At 42.3% G+C, this 24,907-nt stretch overlaps 1 protein-coding gene across 1 annotated transcript in view; it reads right to left on the bottom strand.

Annotated features, from left to right (window-relative positions):
- The window catches only part of KALRN (kalirin RhoGEF kinase), a 513,637-nt gene that overhangs the window by 27,658 nt on the left and 461,072 nt on the right, over positions 1-24,907 (bottom strand). The window contains exons 37-49 of the mRNA XM_065638225.1: positions 24,575-24,670; positions 22,860-22,990; positions 19,104-19,170; positions 17,692-17,795; positions 15,221-15,290; positions 14,552-14,638; positions 13,689-13,781; positions 12,551-12,601; positions 12,130-12,207; positions 11,041-11,226; positions 7,328-7,499; positions 2,418-2,656; positions 1,275-1,522 (exon numbers count right to left, since the gene is read on the bottom strand). Coding sequence (XP_065494297.1) covers positions 1,275-1,522; positions 2,418-2,656; positions 7,328-7,499; positions 11,041-11,226; positions 12,130-12,207; positions 12,551-12,601; positions 13,689-13,781; positions 14,552-14,638; positions 15,221-15,290; positions 17,692-17,795; positions 19,104-19,170; positions 22,860-22,990; positions 24,575-24,670 — 1,622 coding nt within the window. The remainder of the gene's footprint in view (positions 1-1,274; positions 1,523-2,417; positions 2,657-7,327; positions 7,500-11,040; positions 11,227-12,129; positions 12,208-12,550; positions 12,602-13,688; positions 13,782-14,551; positions 14,639-15,220; positions 15,291-17,691; positions 17,796-19,103; positions 19,171-22,859; positions 22,991-24,574; positions 24,671-24,907) is intronic.

The raw sequence follows: 24,907 nt of genomic DNA, 5'->3' as shown, positions 1-24,907 counted from the left end.
TGCATCTCGTGGTTAGAGAGGAACGGGAACGGCCGTGGTGGTTGTGCAAGAGACGTGCTAAGCAATTCCTTTGGTTTAACATGCAGTTCATGGTAGCATTCATTACTGACAGGTAAAGTCGTCATTTCTCTTAACTGAAACTGCAGCAGAGATCAAATTATTATTTTTAGTGAATCTGTCACAAAATCTCTCCTTATGTTCAATTCCGCACCTCAAGGTACTCATGTAAGGTAACACAATTTGTAGCATACATCATGCATTACCATCTAGTCATTTTAGATGTTAAAAGAAATCAACAGGTATTACTGAAAAGGGTTGTACCTTCTGTATTTAATACCAAAAAACCCACTTTCTTGCATTAGTCATTTCAGACTGACAAACTTCTAAAAATCAGAAAAGAAAAATATATATCCACACATTTGTTAAATAAACAACAGAAAGTTATAAACAAAAAACCCAAACAAACAAAAACCCAAACAAAGCCACAAAACCAAAAAAGGGTCAAACTGGTTCTTATACCTCATTAAAACATGCTCATTGTGAAAATTTATTTTACATATTTAAAATAGTACATTTAAAATTAGTTACATTACAGATACAATGATGAACATTGTGACTATCCGTTATATTGCACAACCTGACTTCATCAATATGAGTTTGTTTCTTTTTTTTTTTTTTCTTTAAATAGTGCAAAATACTTTATACAGGAATGTACTTGGGTGGGGGTCTTGCAAACCAAAAAATATATTACAAAAGTTACTGTGAACAGAAAAAAACCAAACCAAACCAAAACCCAACCCAAAATAAAATAAAAAAAAGATACAAGCTGTACAAGGAAATTGCCATAGACAAGAAAATCTCTCCTCCTTGAGAACTGAACCTCAGTCCAACACAGGGCCTGGATGTTTTTGTGGGGTTTTTTTGCTAGATGTTGTTGTAACCAATATATAGATTAGTAACTTAATACCACATAAATATAAGTCCAGTCCAAGCAGGTCCATGTTGTTGTAAAATGGTGTAACATAGCTTTAACCGTCTATGGTTTTATTTCTCTCCAAAGTATAAACAAAAGCCCACAAAATGAAAATAAGCAAAGCTCGAGCTATCCACCATGGCTGCCTGACGCTGCAGGTTGACCACTCAGCTTGTTCCAATGGCACTGTAGATAAAAATCAGCAGGAATTCCCTACCATTTAGGTTTATTTTTATTTATTTATTTATTTTTCCTCAAAAAATCCACATAGTGCTCCCAGCGAAGCCAACATGGCACTTACTTGATGCTTCCGTCGCTATTATCTGTAGTGGATTTAGTGAGGGGAGCCAAGATATTGCCGGGGATCCATCCTTCAGCGGCCGGCGAGTGGTCGTTTGCAGGCTGGTACACCAGGAACATGTTCTGCTGGTTGATAGCAAGGATCTGAACCACCTCGCCTTGATTCACACAGATCTCATCCTCCTTCAGTGCATAGTAATCTTTAATCACCACCATGGAAGAGGTCCCATTGCACCCTCCCAAATCAGTCTGTGGAAACGGACACAACAGAAACCGGTGAGCAGGCGGCGCTGAGGATCCTGCCTTTCCCGGCAGCAATCCCACCACTTCATTTCCAGCCTAACTGTATCAGGGGAAAAGATAAAAAATACTTAAAGTTCACATTGGTAAAAGAGGATTTTAAGGATCTGAAAGGCAGCAGTGATCTGATACAAACCAGCCTGCTATTTCATATTAGATTTCGCAGCTGCTAGTGACAGTGCCCCAGATATGTTCTCATTTTGTCTGGTGTTACAGATGAAAGATCTGTGCCAAGCCAAATGGGGGGAAAGACCAATGAAGGCTCACGTTAGAAACCAAATGAATACTCACACGTCTCATGATCTTAAACATGGGTCATGCGGGAAAGTGGCTTGGGTCAACCACAGCCAGCAGCGGGGTCCAAACTCTGCTGATGGTTACTGGCTCTTTGGTGGTTTGTGTGCACTCAAATTATAACCCTCAGCTGGCACCCTGCGAGCTGCTATGTGGGAAAAAAATCTAAAGTCTTCTATAGCATCGGAGCAGACCTCTTCAGGAATGGGTGGTTAATGGATATCAGAGAAGCCTGAATATAGCTGTTGCTAGTACTGCAAATGGAAATTCAGTTCACCAGGTCTGCAAACACAGTGCCCCGAAAAATGCTGGGTTCAGCCCTCCAGGCTCCAGGGTCAGGCTCTGCCTCTGTTTCCCAGCTGAGGTGCCACCCGTCTGGACGTCAGAGCTCCCACAGTCTCCGTTTAATCCCAAATCACATTTTACACCATTGCTTCAGTGTGTTGATCCCCGTTGACCTGGTTAGCTGATAATTAAAGCTAACTTCACAGATGGACTACGGTATAAGAAATGGGCTATGAGATCATGTTTTACCAGATGAGCTCAGTACCTTGCTTTGTTCATACTTGTCTCCGGGCTGTGAGTGTTCATACCCTGTGCTGCCGTTGGAGGTAGATATCTTCAGGGGTGGGAGAGATGGGTTACGGCTTGTAGCCTTTAGAGGTTTCTCAGACTCTACTGGAACAGAAGAATAGGGTCTGCTGTTGGGCTGAGGAACCCTACCAGTCTGGGGCCTCAGCACTGCTGAGCTGCTCTCTTTGCGTTGGTACTCTATGGGGGACTGTAGCGCTGCAAAAAGAGGACAAGAATTAGCTATTTGCTTTCAATGACATCGCCAAGGGCTGCAGAGAGCATGTGGGGTGATTCAGTCGGAACAGACACACAGGTTGCAAACCAAGCAGGAACAGGAGGTGCCACCCCTGGAAGCAGACGGCACGTTCATAGCTAGATGGGATGTGAGCATTTTACATCGTCCTGCTCATGAAACAAACACAGCACTCCATGCTACTGCGAAGAACGGCTTCTCTAACCAACACACTGCGCTAAAATATTTGCTCTTCACAGCATACATAATTGCATTCATTTTCTTTGAAATCACACAAATTAATCACATCCTGTACTCAAAACAAATGAAAACCTGAATAAGAGATGCACAGCTCATTTACAGTGAATTTTGCTATCATTAGAAAACACAGGTCAAGATCCATAAGTCTCATTTGTGTATTCCCAAGAGAGTGTGACTACTAAATGCTCTTCAGACATGATGCACTGCAGCTTGGCTGTCTTATGTGCTTTTTATATTAACTACTTCGATTGAAGGAAATCACTGGAAATTGCCAGCAAGTGAGGAAGTATAGATGGCACGAAGACATTAATCCCAGCAGTCCAGACCTCTCCAGAAAATACCCACAATCCGCATTAAACAGCTTTATAAGCCTTAAAAAAAGAGAGTCTGCTTGTGAGAGTGTACATTCCATAGTCCTGGAGAGAGCTTACAGTGGGAAAGGGAAGGAGAAAAATGCCAGATGGTAAAGAAATAAAAAATTTGTTGTGTTTGGAGAAGGGATCAGGACTGAGACTCAAAGTGAACGGGAAAGGAACAGATTTTCTAGGCTCAGACTACCATCCCCAGACCTATGGGTTTGGTTTTTGCACGTCATGTGTCTTTAATGGATGATTTATGGTCAGTTAATGCTGTGTACATGCACCAGACTAAACCTACTGGAATGCAGAGAGACTAGTCTAGCAAGAGGCAGACAGAGGACACAATGTCACAGCATCAGCCCAACTGGGGAACCACAACAGAAGGAATATTCGTCTTTCTCAACAAGAGAAAAAGGAAAGAAAACCAGAAAGGCTCAGCACCACACAGCATATTCTCTAGCTTTGCCCTTCTAGAGAAAGGGAGGGCTATTCCAACATGAAATCACATAATACTAAGGAACAAGAGACTTAAAGATAGATAGATAGATAGATAGATAGATAGATAGATAGATAGATAGATAGATGTATATATATGTATCAAGGAGGATGCCAGATGACCGTTTTCTCCAAAAGGACACAAACATAGACTTGTAGCAATCTGGAAGATTACTTGACTCCAAAACCTACGCAGTGACCCTTGTCACAGAAGTGACCCATATTTCTGCCACGGTGACTACCAGTTTCACTCGCTTACCTCAGCTGCACCTGAAAACAGTTTGATCCTGCTGCAGATCAGCCATTGAGGAGAAGGAAGGTTCGGGAGAACTTTGACAGTGATTTTGACAGTGATGGTGACATTTTACTAGTATATACAGTACACTAAGCTGCAAGGTCTTACGGCTAAAGACCTGAATAAATACTTATCCATTTTGAAACAATCCATCCTACTCAGCGCTTTTAAAGGGTATTTAGCTGAGTGTCCACTTGTGACTACTAATTCTGCCATTAACTTTCACAGAGATGCCTGGCTTCAGCCTCCTGTTCAACATCTGCTAGTATTCTTACAGGCTTCTGGCAAAAATCAGTGTCTGCGTACTTGTGTGCTCTCTCTTTCTCTCTTAACCTCCCCCCGCCCCGCCCCTGCAAAACATGATTTTGAAAAAGGTACAGATCAATGGTATTTTTCTTAGGAACTATATTCATCAGTGACATATTTTCTTTACAGCTTGCTTCTTCAAGGAGAAAGAGAGAACAGTCACAATAGCCAATGGTTTGGTGCACACTGTTTCCCAAGCTAGCAGCTTGTGCTTTTCCAAGGAAAAATATGACAAGCTTGAATATTGCAGTGTAATCACAGCAAGTTTTACATCTATGAACAGTGAATACTGACACTATGCTTTGTACATAGCCCCTTACTCTTTAGGCTTCCCTGTTGAAGAGAGAAAATCAGAGGCAGCTTGGGCAAGAACTCACAGGGAATATTTTGTTATTGAGTTTACAGAGCATTGGCTCAGTGGGGATTTAATATGATTTTAAAGACAGAAAACATCCGCTTTAATGAAATGCAAAGCTAAAGAACATATTTAAAGATTAGTCAGCTTCAACAAGATTACATCCTAAAAGCCACTTAAATTGTTCTGGACTGGACAGGCTCTACTGGATACAATATCATTTTCTTGGATCTTATTTATAGGTTTAAAGTAAAACCTTAAGCCTGTGTTTTAATATAAATCTATTTTTACTTCTAGCTTTAAAGATACTGACGATTATGTTCCTAAGCCACCAAATTCTTTGCTGGCCTTACAGAAGACAGGCTAAATAGGGGCTATGAAGATGCTTCAGTAGAAAAAAGGGCTCAGAAGGCAGTAAGTCCTGAGAGAATAGGAGGCAATACCTAAAAAATAAAACAATGAGTAAAAAAGATTTGGAAGGGACACAAAACCACTGCAGTAGTTGTCTGTGGAGTCCTCACATGGCTTAAAAAATTCTCAAGCTAACCATTAGTGGCACTTATTCTTGTACCAATATGCCTTTATTCAAAGTCAACTGCACTGACACAAAACGGGCAAGTTTTGTTACCAGCTGGTCAAACTGGAGAACTCAGATTGCTCATCTCACCAATGTATTTAAGGAATCATTTACATGGTTGTATGAGGCCCCTTCTATTCCAAGTAATGAAAACTTAACATCAAGTTTTGGAATCACAAGTGAAACACTATTTCCCTTCTCAGCTCAGCCATAGTTTTCGAGCTGTCACAAACAGCTTTTGCATGTAACCCTTTCCCAGTCAACTTCTGAAAAGAAAAATGAAGCTAAATTAAAATTCTAAAAGGACTACAAAACCTCCACGTTGAAGAAAAGGGAACCTTTGTTTTGATGCAAATTGAAAGAGCCTCTTCAGCTTTTGCAACAAAAAAATTCCACAAAACTGAATACTAAAACCCTCAAATCAAAAAAGCTAACAGATTGTGCCAAGCCAAAAAAAATTGATTCAAATAAATTTGTTATTGAACATGTATTATGTTTTTAAATATAGAATTCTTTTCTAATATAAGCTCCATTAAAAGAACTGTTTTGCAACGAATAGTGAAAACCTATTTTGAAAGCTTCCAAAGTAATGATTTCCACTTTGTTGCTTCTAAACAGAGATACTATTTTAAATTTTTTCCTCTAGTTCTGGTTCCTCCTCTTTTGCTCACTCATGAGCAAGAACAAGCTAAAATTGTTAACTAAATTTGATTCCTCTGTATTTTCAAAATCCACACTTTTGCTGACCATGTGTGGTTTTTGGGTTTAAGAAACACAGCTTTAATTCGAAATATTATTTCAAACAACCCTGAATCTATCCCTAAAGCAAAGGTGGTGTTTTGGAAGGGCCCCTGTTCATGCACAGCTCCCACGGTTCCAAGAAGAAACATGCCCAGATGTTGCCTTGCCCTCTCATTTTTTGCTGAAAGCAGCTGCTGCTTCACCAAGTGTGGACCTGTAAGGGGGTGGATGGTGAAGCAGCCTTTGTCCCACCTCACGTCCTCAGCCTCTGGGACATGGTGATGTTGAATAGGAGGTTCCTGGGGATAAGCCTGGCTCTGACTAAATGGCAGATACTGTGCAGATACACTGGCACCCTGGCTTCAACATGGTCTTGGGAAGGAATTAAGATTCAAAATCTCCCTGTAGAATGGAAAGCACCAGGCGACATAGCCCTGCAAAACCCAGCATTTTTAAAGGATCTTGCACAAAAATACCACCAAAGGCATGTCACTGACAAGAGGGACTTGAGACCTGAATGTGAACCTGACTGATATATGCAGGGCAGGGACACAGATACATGCTGCACAGGGACACACCACCTGTTTAAGCAGGCTGCCGAAAACAGCCCATGAGGTGCTGCCAATGGAGCCAGGCCAGAATGACCTGCAGTCTTTAATGCAAGATGGGGCTCCAGCACCTTCCGAGGGCGGGCACCAGGGCCACACAGCAGTTCTGGTCAGGCTTGTCTGCCCTCCTCCCATCCTTCACCTTCTCGCCAGGCAGACCTGGCATGCAGGACAGAGACCTCTGTACAGTGGCACCAAGGTGGTTTCTTTTCAAAGACCAGCTGTAAATTATGAGGACTCTTTGCCTGTACTCTGTGAATACCACTTAGAATCACAGAACAGTTTGGGCTGGAAGGGACCTTCAAAGCTCATCTAGTCCAACCTCCTGCCATGAGCAGGGACATCTTGAACCAGATCAGGTTGCTCAGAGCCCTGCCCAGCCTGGCCTCGAATGTCTCCAGGGATGGGGCATCGACCACCTCTCTGGGCAACCTGGGCCAGTGTTTTACCGCCCTCAGTGTAAAAAATTTCTTCCTCATGTCTAGAACTTGACCCACTGCTTAATGACAGGCAGACTGGGTTCTACTTTTCTCCTTGGGATTTTCCTTATGAAAAGAAGTTGCTGAATGTTTTTCTCATAGAGGGAAATAAACCACAAAGATTCTAAATCCCATTTAGTGTCAGAGTTTGGGAAACAGAGCAAAGACCATGTACGTACCATTTAGGAAATCTCTTTGTGTGTCCAGGACCTGGTTGATGTCCTGTACCCAAGCTTGTTGAATTTCTGGATTAGCTGCCTGTAAAATGACTCTCTCTGATGTTTCTCGGCTCATTAGAGCAAACTTGCAGGGATCGTTGTCCACATTTTCTTCAATGATAAGATAGTTCATCTGAAACAAGCCAAGGTAAGCATGTGTTACATGGAGCAGGAGTGAATATTACTCAAGAATCAGAATAAAATTGTTGTGAAAAGTTCCTGAAAATATAATAGTTGAGTCCCATAACAGACTGTCAGATCGTAATCAGAATTTGCTTCAGCTAGATTTAGGCAGATAAATCTTAAGCTTAAATATGATGCTTAATAAAGCCCTGACAGATGTACCAGACATCCGCCTGACTTGTCTTGAATGACAACTTCTATTTTAAGGAAACACGGACCTGACTGATGTGCTAAAAAATTACCGCAACCCGTAAATAGAGTTAAAATGCTCCTATTAAGATGTTAATAAAGTCTATAATTCCTCCAATTTAAATAACTGTTTACATTTCTTATCCTCCATGGGAAAGTCTCAGTCATTAGAGTATTTTAAAAATGGAATGGACCGTGCACAGGGATATACCAGAACAAAAAAAAAGAGCAATTCTCCCCTGATGCTCCAATAGATCTTCTTATTTCTAGCAGATTACACTGTCCTCTGTGTGCAGTCACTTCCCTTGACTGTAGTCTCAGATACTCTTTATGGAAAGCTCATGGATAGCAATTTTGGCTGCTGTCCTGCCCTTGTGAGGCTTCTGTTTAAGCGTACCCATAACTTTAACTTTTCCTGGGCTACTTATATCTATGATAGTAAACAAGATTATGTTGGCATAGCCAAATATGTTGGCATGTCAAAAGTAGACGGCTCTGAAAACTAAGGCCATTAACGTCCCTCTAGAAGAAGTCTATCTCCAGTTGCTCTGAATATCTGTCAAGGTATGGAGAGATCCACTCCACATCTGGATACTGTCCAGCATTCAAACGACAAGATGGAAGGAGCCTCTTCCTTCTCTTCTGGGGGTCCCTGCGAAGTTAGAGGGACACACGGAAACTTCTCTGAGATGGAGACAAGGAAAGGGACAGACAGTGAGCTTGGACAGTGCTCTTCCTCTTGTTCTGAGCTCTTGCTCCTCCGGTTGATAGTCAAGGCAAGTCAATCTTGATATGACTCCAGGAAAAAGACTTGTAGGTCAGAGTCCCTAACCTCCTATTTGTGTCTCAGGGATATGCATTTGCCAAGGCTTCCCACTTTGGTATTTTCAGAATCTGAAAGGTATCCAACTGAGAAGTATCCAGGAAGGGATGTGCAATTTCTGAACACTAACTACCTCACTGCATAAAGAAGGGTTCTTCACTAATGTAGAACACCATGATGAGGCTTCTTTCACAGTCTGAGCGTGACAGACCTTGGAGAACAATATTTGGGAGTCTCATCTCCCTGACAGACCAGAATGGCTGCATTTGAAGTCATACGTACTTCTTACTCTAATGGAGACACCTCAGTGCTAAGCAGTGGCTGTCACGCAGAGGAAAGAAATGGGACCTCTGGCGCTGGTTAGGTCCTCCTGCTGTGTGGGAGGATGTGACCAGCAGGGAAACAGCCGACATCTCCCAGAGAGCTGGCCAACTATGACTGCAGATGGCCGCAAAGCCAGCCAAAGACGGCTGGTCAGTCCTGATGACTGCTGCGAAGATGGAGTCAACCTGCCCAGCGGAGCCTTGTCAGCACTCAAAGAAACTTGGTCCTAGCTGGCAGCGTAAAGCCTGCTCAAACTCTGGCTCACGAGCTCAGCCCAGATGCAGTTTCTGGATGGTCACTTTTAGGGCAGGGATCTGAAAGGCGGGTGATGAGGCAGCCTGTGTATGTGACACCTTTGGACAAAGTGCCTCTTGCCAGGGAATCACCCAGCTCAGGTTGAGGCTCCACTGCAGGGTGTGGATTCCTGTGGCCCAGGGAGGCAGGGAATGGTCCTGCTGTAGGGAATGGTCCTGCTGCACTGCGGGTCACAGCTCATCTTTGGGGGAAAGCAGGAGAGAAATGCGAGAGCAGCAGCAGCCGGAGCAGGGGCTGGCAGGCAGGGGTGAGAGCCGCCGCACAGCGACTCTGCGCTGCGGCGGGGGAGATGCACGTGGAGCCACGGAGGATCCCAGATCCCACACTTGCTGTAGGCACTCAACGAGAGAATGAGCCGTTTGCCAAATGGAAGAAAAAAGGGATTGGAAATCACACGAAAATTTTAAACTCAGGCAGTGGGAACAGCATTACTTTCGCAGGCTGTTTAACTAGAAAAGCAACTCATACCCTTGAGGCACGCTAATTTTATTGACATTAGGGAGATTTATTTTTCTCTCTTTATCTACAACATACAATTCAGGAATTGTTTCCTGCAGATAAAAGCCTCATTGTTATACATAAATAAACTGAAGTAAAAATGATTCATGTTATTCCCATCTCCAACATTAATAATGATTTAAATCAGCAATAAGATAAAATCAAAGCTGATCATCTAAATCAAGATGATTGTTTATTTGTACACTTTAGTTTTTTCCTTTACAGCTTATTATTTGGTTGGAAACTATGAAATGCAGTGACTTAAAAATGAATATAGGCTTTTCAGTAAATGCTGCAGTTTCTGTCAGCCAAAAAGATGACTTCATTTCAGTAAATATGCTGTTCATCATAGATTTGTTTAGTTCTATATGGTTAATATGCATTATTTCATCTGATACTGTTCTCTTCTATTTCATATTAATGTGCCATTTAAACTTTAGAGCAAACACAATGCATTCTCGCACATCTCTTTCTAACCTGTAACTTTGAAAAGCAAATCAATCCCAGTCTGGTTTCTCAGTTGTGAACAATCAAGACATTCAAATGAAGCAGTGACTTTGCTCTTTTTGCAGGCACAGCAAAGGCTGTTCTACCAGGAGAGGTGTAACATTCATTCACCTTCATTTACCATTTCAGAGGTTAACTTTGCATTTGTTAAACAAGCATAAAACCTCTTAAACAAACACATAAGCAAGTAAGTATTTTCTTTGATTACTTTCAGTTTTAACCCTTAGTCCCGGTTCCATAATCTGGAAAGATTATTTAAAACCAAAATTAATTTCTTAAAATGTCTTTATAGTTTAGCTGGGTTTATAATTCCTCATGGCCGCATTTTTAGAACTGTTTGTATTTTTGTTTGTTTTTCAAATAGCTCTGTCTTCTTGCAACATTCATGTTTGTACTAAGAGCCCTCCCCCCATTAGGGAGAGTATTTTCAGTAATATCATGGAGAGGCTTAATATTGACTTACAGTTTGGCCTAAGGTGACTGTTTTGGATACTACACTTTCCCCCACCTTTTATGATCGTGCTTAAAAGCAACTGTTGGGTACTTCCTTTGACCAATGCAGGCCTTATAGCAATATTTGCTAAGTCAGAGCTACGAATGACAGAGGACCTGTCCTGGCTGTGTTCCTTGTAAAACTTATCCAGTAAATTTAGACACCCAGTGGTTTATTTAGAGATGGTCTTCAATGGCTTCTGATCCACTGAAAGGTAAATGCAAATGCTTTCTGGAAATTATTGTCCACCTATGGGAAGATGGACCAGTCTCACAGCATAGAAAATTGGTAAGATTTCCTCATGTAACCATCTAACAAAATTTGCCTCTCCCTATTTCTTACCTTTATGCTTTTCTTGAACATGTAGCCGGGTGTTAAAGATCCTTTCCTAAGGAGTTCGCTGAAGATAACTATTTGCTCAAAGAGAAACACCCTACGCTCCTTCGGTCGAGACTGAACTCCAGAATCCTGCTCTGTCACGTAGAAGGTGTCCTGCTGCAGCAGCTTGCCTTGAGCTGTCAGCTTGCCCTGAGAAGCACACAAGGCACCAGCATTACAAACCCCAACCCACCACAATCCCACAAGATGATCTGCTATGCTTCATGCAGTCCAAGTTTTCCGAGCAGCACTGAGTTAATGTGAGACATATCCCCTTAAAGTTATCAAAGCAGCGATCTTGTAAATGAAGAGCTCAGTTTAAGGAAAATAACATCAGTTTTATTTGTTCTCATTGCCACTGATTGTGCATATAAAACCAAAAGCAAGAGGTCTCAAGTAGACTGCTTTGTTCTTAATTTCAAACACTGTTCCCATTATGTAGTTTGTTGTTGTGGTACCTTGGATTCCCTCTAGTCATGAGCTCTCTGTCACCCCTGAAGCCAGTGACACAACACTCCGAAGGTGCAAAAAATCAGGACCTACCTGTTTGCAGGAATGCTACGATGCATAACATGGTAAGACAAACTTGACTTCATTTTGGAGATGAGACATCTCACCAGGACTGCCAACGTCTACATTGGCTTAGTTACAAACCACAGACTGCAGCCTGTGGGGTTATAACTCACAAGGTCCCTCCTGGATGTTGCCAAACTCAGAGGGAGCTGTTAACATGTTAATGCTGGGTGACCTTACCAACAGGCAGAGCAGTCTGGTTCGCTGCTTATTTTGCTCTGGCAATAGATTTATGAAGTGCAATTCAAACTTGCTTTTAGAGACCTTACGTTTTGAAGAAACAATAGATAGATTGTCTCAAGTTTAGAGTGAGAGGTATATAACCCCCACCTTTGAAACCTCACCAAAGCATGCAGCTCAGCACTGGAGAAGAACAAGCATGAGATAAACAGCCTGGTGTAGGGCAGATTGTAGAGACAATCATAGATAAAATACTTTTCTTTGCCTAGCTGTTACTATAAGTAGAATATGAAAGCATACCTCAAAGCCTTGGAGGCGACCCAGGTTCATCATATCATTGCAACGTTTCGGTACAAGGCACATTAATTCAACTGCTTTCTGTTAAGGAAAAAGGATGTTGTATTGTTACAAAAGAATCAGAGGGTTCCTAAAAGCAATGTGTCAAATAATGAACTTCAATAGCACGATCACTGCTAGCGATTATTTGTGGTGAGGCCCTTGTGCACTGAAGATGTATGGTAATGTCTAAAAGAGGACAGTGCACCTACAATGCAGGACTGCGCCTTCATCTTCTACTTCTGACTTAAGCTAAGAGAAATATCACATTTAGAACACCAGCAGGATCTGCAACTATTGTCAAAGGAATATTGGGGTTTTTCATTCCTCCATATAAAGTGTCATTAGATAACACAGCACTATTGTCCAGGACATGAATACGTACCTCTATATCGGAGCACTCCAGACCAGCTTTTTCACTGTACCTCAGGAAGTCCTGAAGAAAGCAGAAAGGTTTGTATTAAGGTACTTCAGAAAGGGAAAACAGAATATAACAGTTTGAAAACGAAACAAAAAAAGGCATATTCAGCATGTGATTTTCTGAGATGGAACTTGCTAATATTAATAAACCCTTCTTCAAAGGTTGCTGAGTGATATAACCACTTTATAGATATGGAAAAGGGGGGTGGATGATCGCTGAAAACACCACAGAAAAAAGACAATGCCGGGATTAGCCTTTAGGAATGTCGATTTGTTCCCTGTCTTAAGCCACAAGACCACACACACTTGAAGATTTTTCTTTTCCTCTTGGCATTTCAGGGAACACGCTGCTGTCTCTTTGCTAGTGTGCAATTACCAAACTGTGGGCTGATGGCATTCTGCTTGAGACCGCTTCAAAAAAGAGAAGAAACCAGCTCAGAGCCCCAGGACTGCTGGAGATTACAGGGTACAGTTCAGACACGCCTAATTCTAGATATTAGCTTAAGACCCCTACGGGTGAGTTTTTAGAAATACTGAGTAATTGGCATTGTGCATAAAGTCAGCAGAAGCCGGAGTGGTCAGAGTCCTTGGGAAAAAAATTGCAGTGGGCTTCCCAAATTTTAAGACACCAGGATATTCTGGAGATAAGTTTCTTATGCTAATTTGAAGAGAGAGAGTCAGAAATGGAGGCCATCGCGTTTACTAGAAGCATGCCATTCAGCACCAAAGGCAGGCTTTAATAATGCACTTGTGCATCTTCATTGCAATTTCAAAAAAAAATGAATGAAAGTCTGTTCTGAAACTTCAGAGGAAGAAAATTCCTACTTGAAGTTAACTCTTCTATAAAAAAAATGCAATAGAAAATAATAAAAAACATCATCATATTATCCTAAATTGCAAACTGCTCTCACAGATGTGGCCCTCCTGCTCTCTGAACATTTTCCATGGGTCTCTGTCATTGTATGCCCATGTATAAGCAGATTCCTCTTTCCTCTTAATTTGATGAAGTTATTCCTCAGTTAAAACTAAGGCAGATTAAAAATAACATAGTCTAACGCAAGACGCAGATGATAGTTTAGTCCAAACTGCATCTTTCCACTCACCTTGAGAAGAAGTTGATATTTAGTTATTCTTTGAATGGGTTTGATCAGAAAGTCACTGATGGTTAGCCGCTGGCTTATTTCCTGTTGAACCTCCTAAAAATTGAGGATTAAAAACAATTGCAAACAATCACAGAGTAAGACAGAGAACATGACAAAACATCTCAGCAGAGACGTACTTCCACAGAAAGTTAGCCTGTTCTTAATCTTTTGTTTGTGATAGGGAATTTTGGAGGATTTAAAAATCTGGCATATCCTATTTAGGCAAGGACTGGGCAGAAGTCATGACCGAGCTGGAAGGCGCTGGGAAGCACAGGGTTCCATCCCCCCCGAGCTGACCCAGCGGGACGGGAGGTCTGGAGGCTGCTCCTTCCACTACAGCGGGGATTAGCTCACATTAAGTCCTGCAGAGCTTGCCTCATGCCCTTGGGTGAAATGAAACAGCTCTCACTTGTTAAACAAGCTGCTTTCACATTACTATCTAAACATGTCTAGTCCCAAATGTTTCTTGAAACAGACAAATTTACTGGGAATTTATGAGGGGCACCACCCAGCTCCAATGACTTTTACCTCCTGCCCTCTTTGCAGACTACAGATTAAGATGTCTATTTTATTTTGGACAGAATTCCATACAGTTGTGGCACTCTGAAGGCCACAGGCAGTCAGTACTGGATTAAATGTTTGTTAGAAATGAACAACATGTAAATGAAATAACTTCTTTTTCCTGTAGCAGAGACTTTAGCAGCATGTACAGTAACAAAATCTTCTAGAGTTTGTTTTAGATAAACCCCACAGGTTACAGAATACTCCACTTAATGAGGACCAACAGCCATAAGTAGCAGTAATGTATAATAAACAGTGCTTACCTCGAAGTATGCCTCATACTCAGCCACTATATATTCAGATCGTGGCTTGTTTTGGCAATATACCACGTACATGTGTAATCGCCTCTCCTGTGGAAACAAGATGCAGAGCAGCCTGGTGAGATACTGGATGCTGTTTTGTTCTGCTATTAAAAGCTGGCAGAAACTTCCGAAGATGTTCTGCTTGGTCTTCCTCATTTTTTGTTTAATCAAAAATTTAGTTTGCTGAAGTAGGAAAGTAAATTCACAACTGGTTCTGTTCTCCACTTCTGCACTTTAGGCAAGGGGAGGTTTCCATGGAGGTGGCCAGTTAGAGATGTCATCCCCACACCGGTAGGTCTGAAATTTGCTGTAGAGTTGTGCTCTGGCTAATATGACACAAACACGTCAATCACAGCAGTTGGCAAGTACCTGCCATAATTATATCTCGGCAGATGTCCTTGGCCACATAAAGTTTGCCGCCAAAATAAGAAGTGTACAAGAAGGCAATGATTAATGCTTTAGTTCCATCCAGCTGCTCATTGAAGGTGCGTAACTATAGGGCTACTTTGTGTTTAAGTTAAGTTTACACATGTAAAAATATGAAGTTGATACAAGCAGATCATTTTGGAAAAAAGTCATCACACCCTAAATGACGATTATACTATAGATAAGTAACAAAATAAAACTTACGTGCTTAATAAAAAGTTGTGCTAAACGGTCAGGTTCTTGAAGACATTTTTCCAGTTCAGCCAGGAAAAAGCTGAAATGAAGGATATCAACATTTCAGAATACTTCTTCAGGTCATCTCAGCAGCAAGCTAGTTGACCTTCAGATACATCAGCACGACTTTAGCTTTAGTATTCAATAATAAATGAAAAGGTAAGCTTGGCTTCAGCCCTTAATGGTGGCATTTCTAAAACATCAGATGAGAGCTATGAAATATGGAAGTCTTGTCTCGCAAACTGTCTGCTCTTCTTTACTATTACAGTGGCTTCAATTTTTTTTGAAGTGTCAATTACTATCTAATTGCAATAGTTGCTTTCCTTCACTAAGAACTCCCAAAGTAAAACTTTTCCATAAACAAAAACGTTTGTGAAAACTCAACTGAAGCTTTACCAGGAGTTCTCAGTTGCATGAGCAGATTTAAAGTACTGGTCAACGTGAAAGAGATGCAGAAGCTTCTACTTGAATAAACAAATCAACACATTTTTGCTGGTGGAGTTTTGGTATGCTCTGTTTTTCACTGTTTTTCAGTATATTACTACTAGTAAGGTACTGTAATTCATCATAGTAATTCAAAAACACTGTCTTTAGCTTGACCTGCAGCTTTTGGGAGGTCATTCATTCTAGCTTGAATGCCCTTACCAAGAATATCCTGGGATGCCTAAAAGTGAGGTAAAAGCAGCTAAACTAAACTTCAGAAATACTGGTAGGTTTTTCTAACTGGTAGGCAAATCTTGACAACTTCCCTTTCCATGACCTTCCTCTTTTTCACTGCAGGACTTCTAGCTCAAATATCTCTATGGATTTGCCACAGTAGCCAGATTTGGTAAGAGGACATGCCTGCAATGGTCTGGTCCCAAGAAATCCCAGAACCTCAAAGAAAGATGCACACTGGACAGCTGTCCCAACTAGCATCCCTATCACTACCATCAGATACAGCTATTTCCAAAACTCAATCCCCTCTAAACGTTAAATTCAACTGCTTTTAAATAGATTTCTTGACCCAAATATGCAGAATTAAAAATAGGGAATCCTTCCCTATGTGTTACAGAAAACTCCTATCATCACACTTAAACAATGAATGGCACTGGTAAAAACACTCTGCTGCCAGTATCAACTTAATATATCATGACGATTTTCTGATTTTTCTTTTGTGCTCACAAGGGCATCTGTCAGAACACAAGGACAGGCACAGGCCGTGAGATAAGCACCCATGGGACACATGATGGGAAGGACACTGTCTCCTCGGTGAGGGAAATGTCCAGACCTGAAGGAAGATCCAGCCTGGTGTCCATTGCTCAAGTCTGCACGTGCATGCTCAAATTCTAGTTAGCTGCAGCTGTAGAGTCTTTCTGTGTGGCAGAACTGAAACGATGACCATATTGTCCATAAACAAGATACTGCTGCTCATTAAGTTACAGCAGAAATGGTCCAGGGTCTCAAATACGCCTCATGTGTCCAGCAGCTTTTAAAAATCTACTCGCATGAGTTAGATTTCTAAGGAAGAGAGCTCCTAACTCAGAATCACAAGCACCAGCTAGGCCACAGCATGTCAGAGCTTTCATGTGTGAAGGATCTAGAAGGTATTTTATCACCCTACTAGCCAAATACTACTGGTATGGTCAGCCTTCATGATCATATCGGCTGCATGTGGACATGTTCATGTTGCTGAGAACCACAAGATATAGGAAGGAAACCGTGACTTTCCAGCACTGCTGCTGCTCCTCAGTGGGATGCATTGAACTGTGACCCAAGAAAGACAATTACAGCATCCTCAGGGGCTTTTCTGAGGATCCAGCAAGTGCCCCACAAGCAATAACTCTCTGGGAGCCATGCTGGGACTGCTTATGAGCAGTAGCTCAGGAGCTGGGGATGGACCACAGTGATATCTCCCATTAAGCCTCCTGTTGTGGCTCCCCGGTGAGAAGTGGCAGCGCCGCTGGCAGCACGGCACTGACACGGAGCAGAGTCTTGTGTGCGCAGCACTGCTGTCACACTGACCAGCACTCCTGGCACGGCATAAAGCTGTATCTGCGATCAGAGACAGCGTGACAAGCACCCTCCTGCAAAGCCAGGCAGCAGAAAGCTATAGCCCAGCAAAGTTTTTTCACTGCATTATGCAGTTGTGCCAGTTTTGGCTGGGTGGACAAAGCCCTGTATCAGGATCTAGCGTATCATGGAACTGTGGCTAAAAGCACATGAGTTAGAACATGTTCTCAGGATTCCCCAGGTAGCCATGATTTGTGAAGTTATTAAGCAGCACTTACAAACCAACAGAGACCATTTAGAGTGAGGCAACGTCCTTTGGAAGTTCAGCCCTGAATGACCTGCTGATGTTCAATTAAAAGCAGCCTAGATGTGCAGACACCATATATCTCAATACTTTATGAACAAGTGGTTAGAAAGGTGCTTAAAAAGGAATGAAACAAAAAACTTACTCTTTGTGCCAGTCATAGATCTGGTGAATATTGCCAAACACTATCTTGTCTTTCCCTTTCATATCTTCAGAAACTCCTTTTTCTTCTATCCTCTTCATGAAGCCCTTTAGGATTAATAATCAGTGATTAGCAAAGGGTTCATTCGAAGAGGGAGCATAATTACAGTCTTTTTTTTTTTTTTTGAAGAAGCACAAGTTTAATGTCAGTATTTTTTACACTGGAAATACTTGAAATACCTTTTGCACAATTTAAAACCAGAAACCCATCTAGATACTTTAAATTACAGAGTTTGCTTAAAAGAAAACTTTAAAGGATTTATTCTGAATATCTACAATACTTATACAAACTGTTATTAGATGTCATTGAAGTGACAAGTGCAATTAGTAGATAAAAGTTAAACAAAAGTAGTTGATCGAGTTCTTGGCCTCTCTGGCAAGAGGAAGAAGCCAGACTGTACGGCGTTCTCCCATTCATCACCATGAGTATTTACTAGGAGCACAAAGCCAAGCAGTAAGTTTAAAGAGTCACATGAACAGGATTTCTCACACCTCCTGAGAGCTGCTTTATAAGTCTTTGGAGCACTGCAGCCCTGTCAGGTTTGCCAGTGGAACATGGTGTAAGCAGAAGATAACACAAAGGTCTTCAAGCTTGGAAGCTGCTGAAAATGACTGTTAAGATGGGCTGATAACTCCCCTTGGACTAGTGAATGCCAAAAGCATTGCTGAAGGTCCACTTCAATCAAATGCCTCCAGTTCTGAGTCCTTGCTGGGAAAAAAACCCGGACTCTGCATGTGAGTTAGCTCTGAGAGGTGATTCCCAGGGGTCACCCAGGTCTTTACAAGTTGAAGCTTAAAAAACTATGACTGTTTTTTTAACAGAAAAAAACCCAAACTCTATCTTATCTCAAGGGCTTTTTTATTTGTGTGGTTGGTTTTGGTTTTGTTTTAAATAATAATCCACAGGCTATACGTGCACCTCAGCTCAGATCCAAACCCAGCTTCTGGAAAGGTACTCAGACACAGGACTGCAGTCCAGGTGCAGAGTCAGGTAAAGTATGTGTTGCCATTACTCAATATGATGGCACGAAAAGCATGAAATAAATGGTAGGAGCATAAGTTATTCTCCACCACTGCCCTCAAGGCTGCATTAGAGCAGAAAGAGTTTGTCACAAGCAGGGTAGCCAAGAAAAACCTTTGCACACTGGAGCTGAAACCTAAAATATAACATTTGTTAGATGGAAACAAAAATAGTTTCCAAAGACATTTCTTCTTGTTTCTGTCAACATGAGAAGGGGACCATGGAAGCAGAGTGCAAAATAAAGCACTTTGTTTCTCATGCAGTGTTTTTTGTTGTTGTCACTTTTCAGCATGGTGCTTTTTAGTGGGAAAACATTTTGCACAGCTTCAGCTCACCTCCACAACAGTTCCCAAGTCTTTGACGTAGTCTTTTTCAGTCTGTACCAGCTCATTTAAGACAAACCTAAATTAAAACAGAACACACACATATTTGACCATATTCCTTGATGTTACTGTTTGTTCCTCTTACCACGTATTACGCCACCATCGTTCCAGGTCACGTAACACAACTCTTCACTCACTTACAGCTCAGTGGAATGTAAATGACAAAACCATCACATTTCAGGTCAGGGTAGTTTCAGTTCTCCTAATCACTCTTTTCTCCTGCCTCTCTTCCCCCCAACATCCCAGGACGGCGCAAGAACAGCAGCACAACCAGCCGCCTGTACTTTGAACTCCCCCTCCCCGTGCTCTTCCACCACTTGTGCAGCCCTCCTGATAGCGATGGAGATGTGTCCTGACCCATTTTGCAGCGAGCAGGAAGGGATTTCTTGCCCCAGTCCCTCCGGTTTTGCCCAAGATTCAGCAATTAAGTTTCAATTTTGAAGTTTCAAACATTTGCAAAACAAATTCCCCCTCCCATCATAACCAAGAGCTTAATCTTTCAGACTAGGTAATCTATGTGTGGGTGTCAAATGCTTTACACTGATTTCAGAGCTAATAATCCTGGGTGGGGGAGTCATCTAATGAAGGCCTGATGCATGCAAACAACAGCAAGCTAAAAAAAGCCCCTCTGTTGTAAATCAAACTGACTAATCACATAATGTTCTCTCGAGGACAATTTCGAAAAGTTACAGCTTGCTGCAGACAGTTTGCCTCTCAGTTACGCCAATACACAGATTTGGCACATGACAAATAAACTCCATCTGCGCTCAAGTTCGCTACAGCGGTAACAAGGCTAACAAGATAGAGGAGCGCTTTCATGTCCAATATTGCTCCATTCATATCAATCAGCAGACTGACCCACTTGAAACGATAGGGCTGAGGGCAAACAGTGCTGAGATAAAAGCCTGGTTGAAAACATCTAGAGACAAAAAAAAAAGCAGACAGGCATTGCAAAGAGAGACTCAGTTATGAGAGGTTACTGAGAAAATAAATCCTGCTCCTGCTGCGTTCTCAACGTGTCCCTTCCTCAGAGAGAGTGGAGAAGATACTTAAAACACGTGGCAGGAAGAGCTCCAACAGCTTCTTGGTCATTTGAGAGTGAAATCCAGCCCCCTTGGCAGAAGGCAGGGCTGGCAGCGGCGATGCCAGATGCTTGTGCTCTCCGAAGCGCCCTGCCAAGTTTTGTGCCTGGGTTCTGAACACGTGCGGGGCAAAAGGCTGCTCTTCTACAGAGCAGCAGCGTGCGGCCTGAACAAGCGTGTGCTGTGCAGTCCCCCCTCGCTGGCTGACCTGCCGTGCCCTCGCGAAAGGCTTGTCACGTCCCGTGACGTTCCCTCTGCGGAGGCAGCTGTGCTGGGAGGTTACTTTTCTGCTCGCACCACCTCTGTCTGCACTGCTGCCCATGAGCTGCTGAAAAGATGGGGAGAACATCTCCCATACACCCACGGCCTCTCCCACACCCCGACTCCGCGGGTTTGAGTCACTGCAAGGAGATATCTGGCCAAGTCCTACTCTAAGAACGAAGCAGTGAGTACCCATAGTACACAACGCTGCAGCACATGCAGGCAAGTGGGTGCGAATTAAAAATCGGTGCAGCAATCAGGGTGAACAGACTAAACCTGCCAGTTTACACCTCTATTGGGAAACAGGGTCTGCACCTCCACTGCTTACCTTACCCTCAGCACCAGCATTCCCCCGGCTCTTCTCTTTCTAGCAAGTAGAAAAATCAACCTTGACCCTCTCTATTAGTTCTCTGAAGCCTACCCTGACACAGGACCTTAAGAGGTACTCCCAAATTTAATCCTAAGATACATGCTGTCAAAAATTCAAGTTCACTCATCTCCTCATCTGATAACACGGAGCAAGGGCAAGCAGTTGCTTGGAAAGTGCCTGCCCTGGCCACCAGCAGGAATCGACTACACAGATGTATTTAAAACGGCGTGAACTGGAACAAGGATAGAGCCTCCTCACTTCTGAATAAGTCTGAATTAAATTAAAACTCTGTATTAAATCTATACTGAATAATGCTACTCAATGAGACTATTGCCTTATTGCTCATAGGAATGTAGCAATCAAGTCTGATGGAACAGGGGTTTCCTAACCCTAAGGCTAACTGCTGGCATGTACGTGCTGCCACAGACACAGCAAATCACTGCCCAAGCCTGTGCAAGGATTCAACTACTGTTTTGTGGGGAATGGGGGGGCTCACAGCTCAAGTTTGGAGCTCAGCTGCCTCATATGGCTATGGAATTAAACACAGCGAGCCGCAGAGATACAGAACACAGACACAAAGGAGCTGGAGAGAAGACAGATGTCTTGTGCTGAAAGCTACTAGCAGGTGCTCCTAAACATCCTGGCGTGTAGGAAATCTGTACGGAGGCAGCCACTAATTACACATAACATGCTGCCAGTCCCCTTGCCAGAAGCATCGCACGCTAGAAAGTGTCACTGTAGTTACACTTACAGGAGCAAACTGCAACCTGCAGTTAGTTGTCAGTTGCCTAATTGATGAATTGCTACCAGAAAAACCCAGGAACTTGTAATATTGAGGAGCTTTTAGGAGACAGGTGTAGGCAGAGATGTTCCCTGTGGGAAGGCTGACAGATCTCTAGCAGAAAACTTTTCCCATTCAGAAACGCATCCAGGAGTGTCTGTCCCTGCCTGCTGCTGGGAGGTGATCCAGTCCCTCACTGTACTCCTTCACTGGCTGCCTACAACAAACTGCAGGAGCCAGCAGTGGTTTTTCACAGACCTGTGACACTTTGCTCCTGCTTCCTTGTTTACATTTCATTACCCCCTTGTCCTCCTCTGACTTGGTTTCCTTCCCTGCGAGGCGTCTTTCCCAAATGGGCTGCTCTTCTACCTCTCACCGCACCACACTCCAATGAGACCTGTACATACCATTACTTTTCCCATCAATGTATGATTTAATTAGATGATGGCAGTTACCATTGTTACTGTAAGAGGCAGTATAAATAAAACAGCTGCTTGAGCTCTGTTTCATGTAATTCTTGATTTTGTTTCTCCAATTCTCTGTGTCCTTCAGCTGAAGTATGCATTGAAGAAATGCTTTAATCATAAGAAGCTTTGAAGGCACAAGTGGTTTTTTTGTTACATTTGAGGAAGTGTACAGATAATTTTAAAAAACAACTTTCATGAGCTGTCACCATTTCTTTCCTCTCCCATTACCATAAACATCAGGGTTTCCCAAATGAAACTTTTTCTTCAGTGATGTGTATCACCACAAATGCATCTGAATTCTGCCCCTTCCTTTGCAAATAACTGAGGCAAAAAAATATTCTCTCATTCAAAAAAATCCTCGTGGGATTCTCTGTTCTTTTCCTTGAAGGCAGCTAACAAGGTCAGCCACATATCCCGCTTTGAGAGATGATTTCGCCTCTGGCAGTGCCGTCATTACCAAGGCAAACATCTCAGTAATACTTGCCTAGCTGTTCAGAGGCTTTTACAGCAACATGTATTTGCTATCTGGGGTAAAGGCTGTACATTTTAAAGAGTGACGATGAAATTCCTGGGTATGTAAGTGCTTTTTTAAAGTATTTTTACAGGTTAAGACAAAACAAAAGCAAGCAGAACACAGTTTTACTCCCAGTGTCTGCTCATTCACTGACTACAAAGTATTATTTCAGTGCAGCTATGTGTACTCCTTGGGTACATATTTCAGAAAGAAAAACCAGCAAGACGACTTACATCCTGCCTCTCATTGCTTTGGCTTTTTGTTCCTCTTCAAGGTTTCGTGGGGGAGTCGAAGGCGTCATTCCTTCATTTAAGCAGCCAGTGGCATCTTTTAAGCTTCCTCGGTAAGATCCTCCTTCAAGGGTCTAAAAAAAACCCCAAAGAACGACAGAATAAACCTTATCCTGTAGCTCCAGCAATACTTTCCCATAGGACTTGGTGAAACACAACCAAACTAGTTTTAAGCTGATATAAGACCGTCCCCCCCTCCCCAAGGATTAAAACAGAGAATATGTCCTTTTGCTAGAAGGTGGAAAGAGATGTTCCAGTAAGCCTAGGATGAGAAAGCTCTTCCAAATTATTTCAAAACAACCTGAAAATATCATGGTGTCTCAACCAGAACCAGTGGTAGACTACACAAGGTCAGTATTTCTCTGTCAAAATGTGAATGGGGATTCTTAGCAAAGTAAAACACAAAATGAAACAAATAAATGGATACATAGTAACATTCCACAATAATTAAGTTCCCCCCAAATCCCTGGAAAGTAATTGCAATTGACCTAACAGCCTGTTTGTGGGGGAGAGAAAATAAAATATGCTCCGTAAAAACATCTAACTGGAGTAATGAAATACTTTTCAATTTGTTAGTCCCTCAATGGAATAAAACTATTTTGAGTAAACTTTCTGGGAATGTCCTCGGTTTCCCATGTCACAAAGAGCTCCTTCATCACTTACTCCTTACCAAGCGCCCTACGAACATTGACTATCTTCATCTCAAGCCAATAAAATACCAAAGCCCTCTCAAATGATTCACTAGATAAAGCTGCTTGCACAGAGTTACAGTAATTTAATGATCACTGTGGGCTTTTTTGTTTTGTTTTTACTCTCTTCATCCCTTCAGTATACGTAAGGAAATTAACCTTTGTAGGCTTATCAAAACCCTGCTTTAATTCTGACTTGTTAATTAAGTTAAACTTGCTCAAAGCAAGCATTTATCTAATTTTAGAGGTCCTGGGACATATAGGAAAACGTTTATCTTTGATATTAACATTTTGAATTGTTCCAGGGAAAACTTAAGAGAAGTCAAGATATGAAACAGGATTTACTCTGTGTCCAGCAGACACGGGACCAGACAGGGAAAGAGCATGATACTGATATTTTTGAACAAATTAAATCCAGAGCATTTTTATTGCTTATTCTACTCCCTGTCAGAAAGAGTTGACAAGGCAGATTAAAAGCGACACATGAATCTTTGTAAAATTAAAGCACAGCTGTGATACTTCAAGCAGTTCCACTCTTTAGAGGGTCTTTTCAAGGAAGCCAGAATACCAAATAACATCACATGTTGGGTAGAAAACCCCAGTGCCTCTGAACAAGCTTTAAAACAAAGCAAACAAAACATCCCGCTGTGTAAAACATTTGAAAGAACACCAACAAGACCCCAGAAAGAGTACAGTGTAGTAGCTCATGCTCTGCAAAGCCCTCTCCAAAAGGGCTTTTCGACTATGCAGAGCAAGGTCTACAAAGCAACGTGAGATGCAGGTTTCATCTCACATGGGGAGCAAAAATATTAGACTCTCTACTGAGAAGTAGAGCACACAGGGTTAATAAAAGCAGAGCAGATGAAAGTGAAAAGCAAGGAAAACAGAAACAGGAGGCAGACTTTAAAGCCCTTCCCTAGAGTCATATTAGGCCTGGTGAGTACACAGTTTTCACAACACTAAACTTACCAGCTTACTTTTGACCAACTGTTCTATTGCACTGACAAGATCCGCAGCAGTTGGGACATCGGAGGAGCTCTGTCGAGCAGCTAGCAAAGAAGAGGACTGCAAGACACCAGGTTGCAAAGGAAAAGCAAGTTAGCAGGATGAGAAGGGAGGAGGAAACCAGTGGTCAGTGAAGCAGCTTCTGAGAGAGGAGAACAAACACGGATGGGGAGCAGGAGGGTTAGAGGACCACATGCATGGCCAGGGCAGTGAGTGCCATCCTATCAGACAAGCACCGAATTGCTGCACATTTCCCTGCAGCAGTTCCAGGGCTGGGAACCAGGGAACGGCGTCAAA

The sequence above is a fragment of the Caloenas nicobarica genome, chromosome 6, assembly GCF_036013445.1.
Source record: "Caloenas nicobarica isolate bCalNic1 chromosome 6, bCalNic1.hap1, whole genome shotgun sequence".
In the NCBI taxonomy this organism is placed as follows: Eukaryota; Metazoa; Chordata; class Aves; order Columbiformes; family Columbidae; genus Caloenas; species Caloenas nicobarica.
This window is presented reverse-complemented; position numbering and strand designations above follow the sequence as displayed.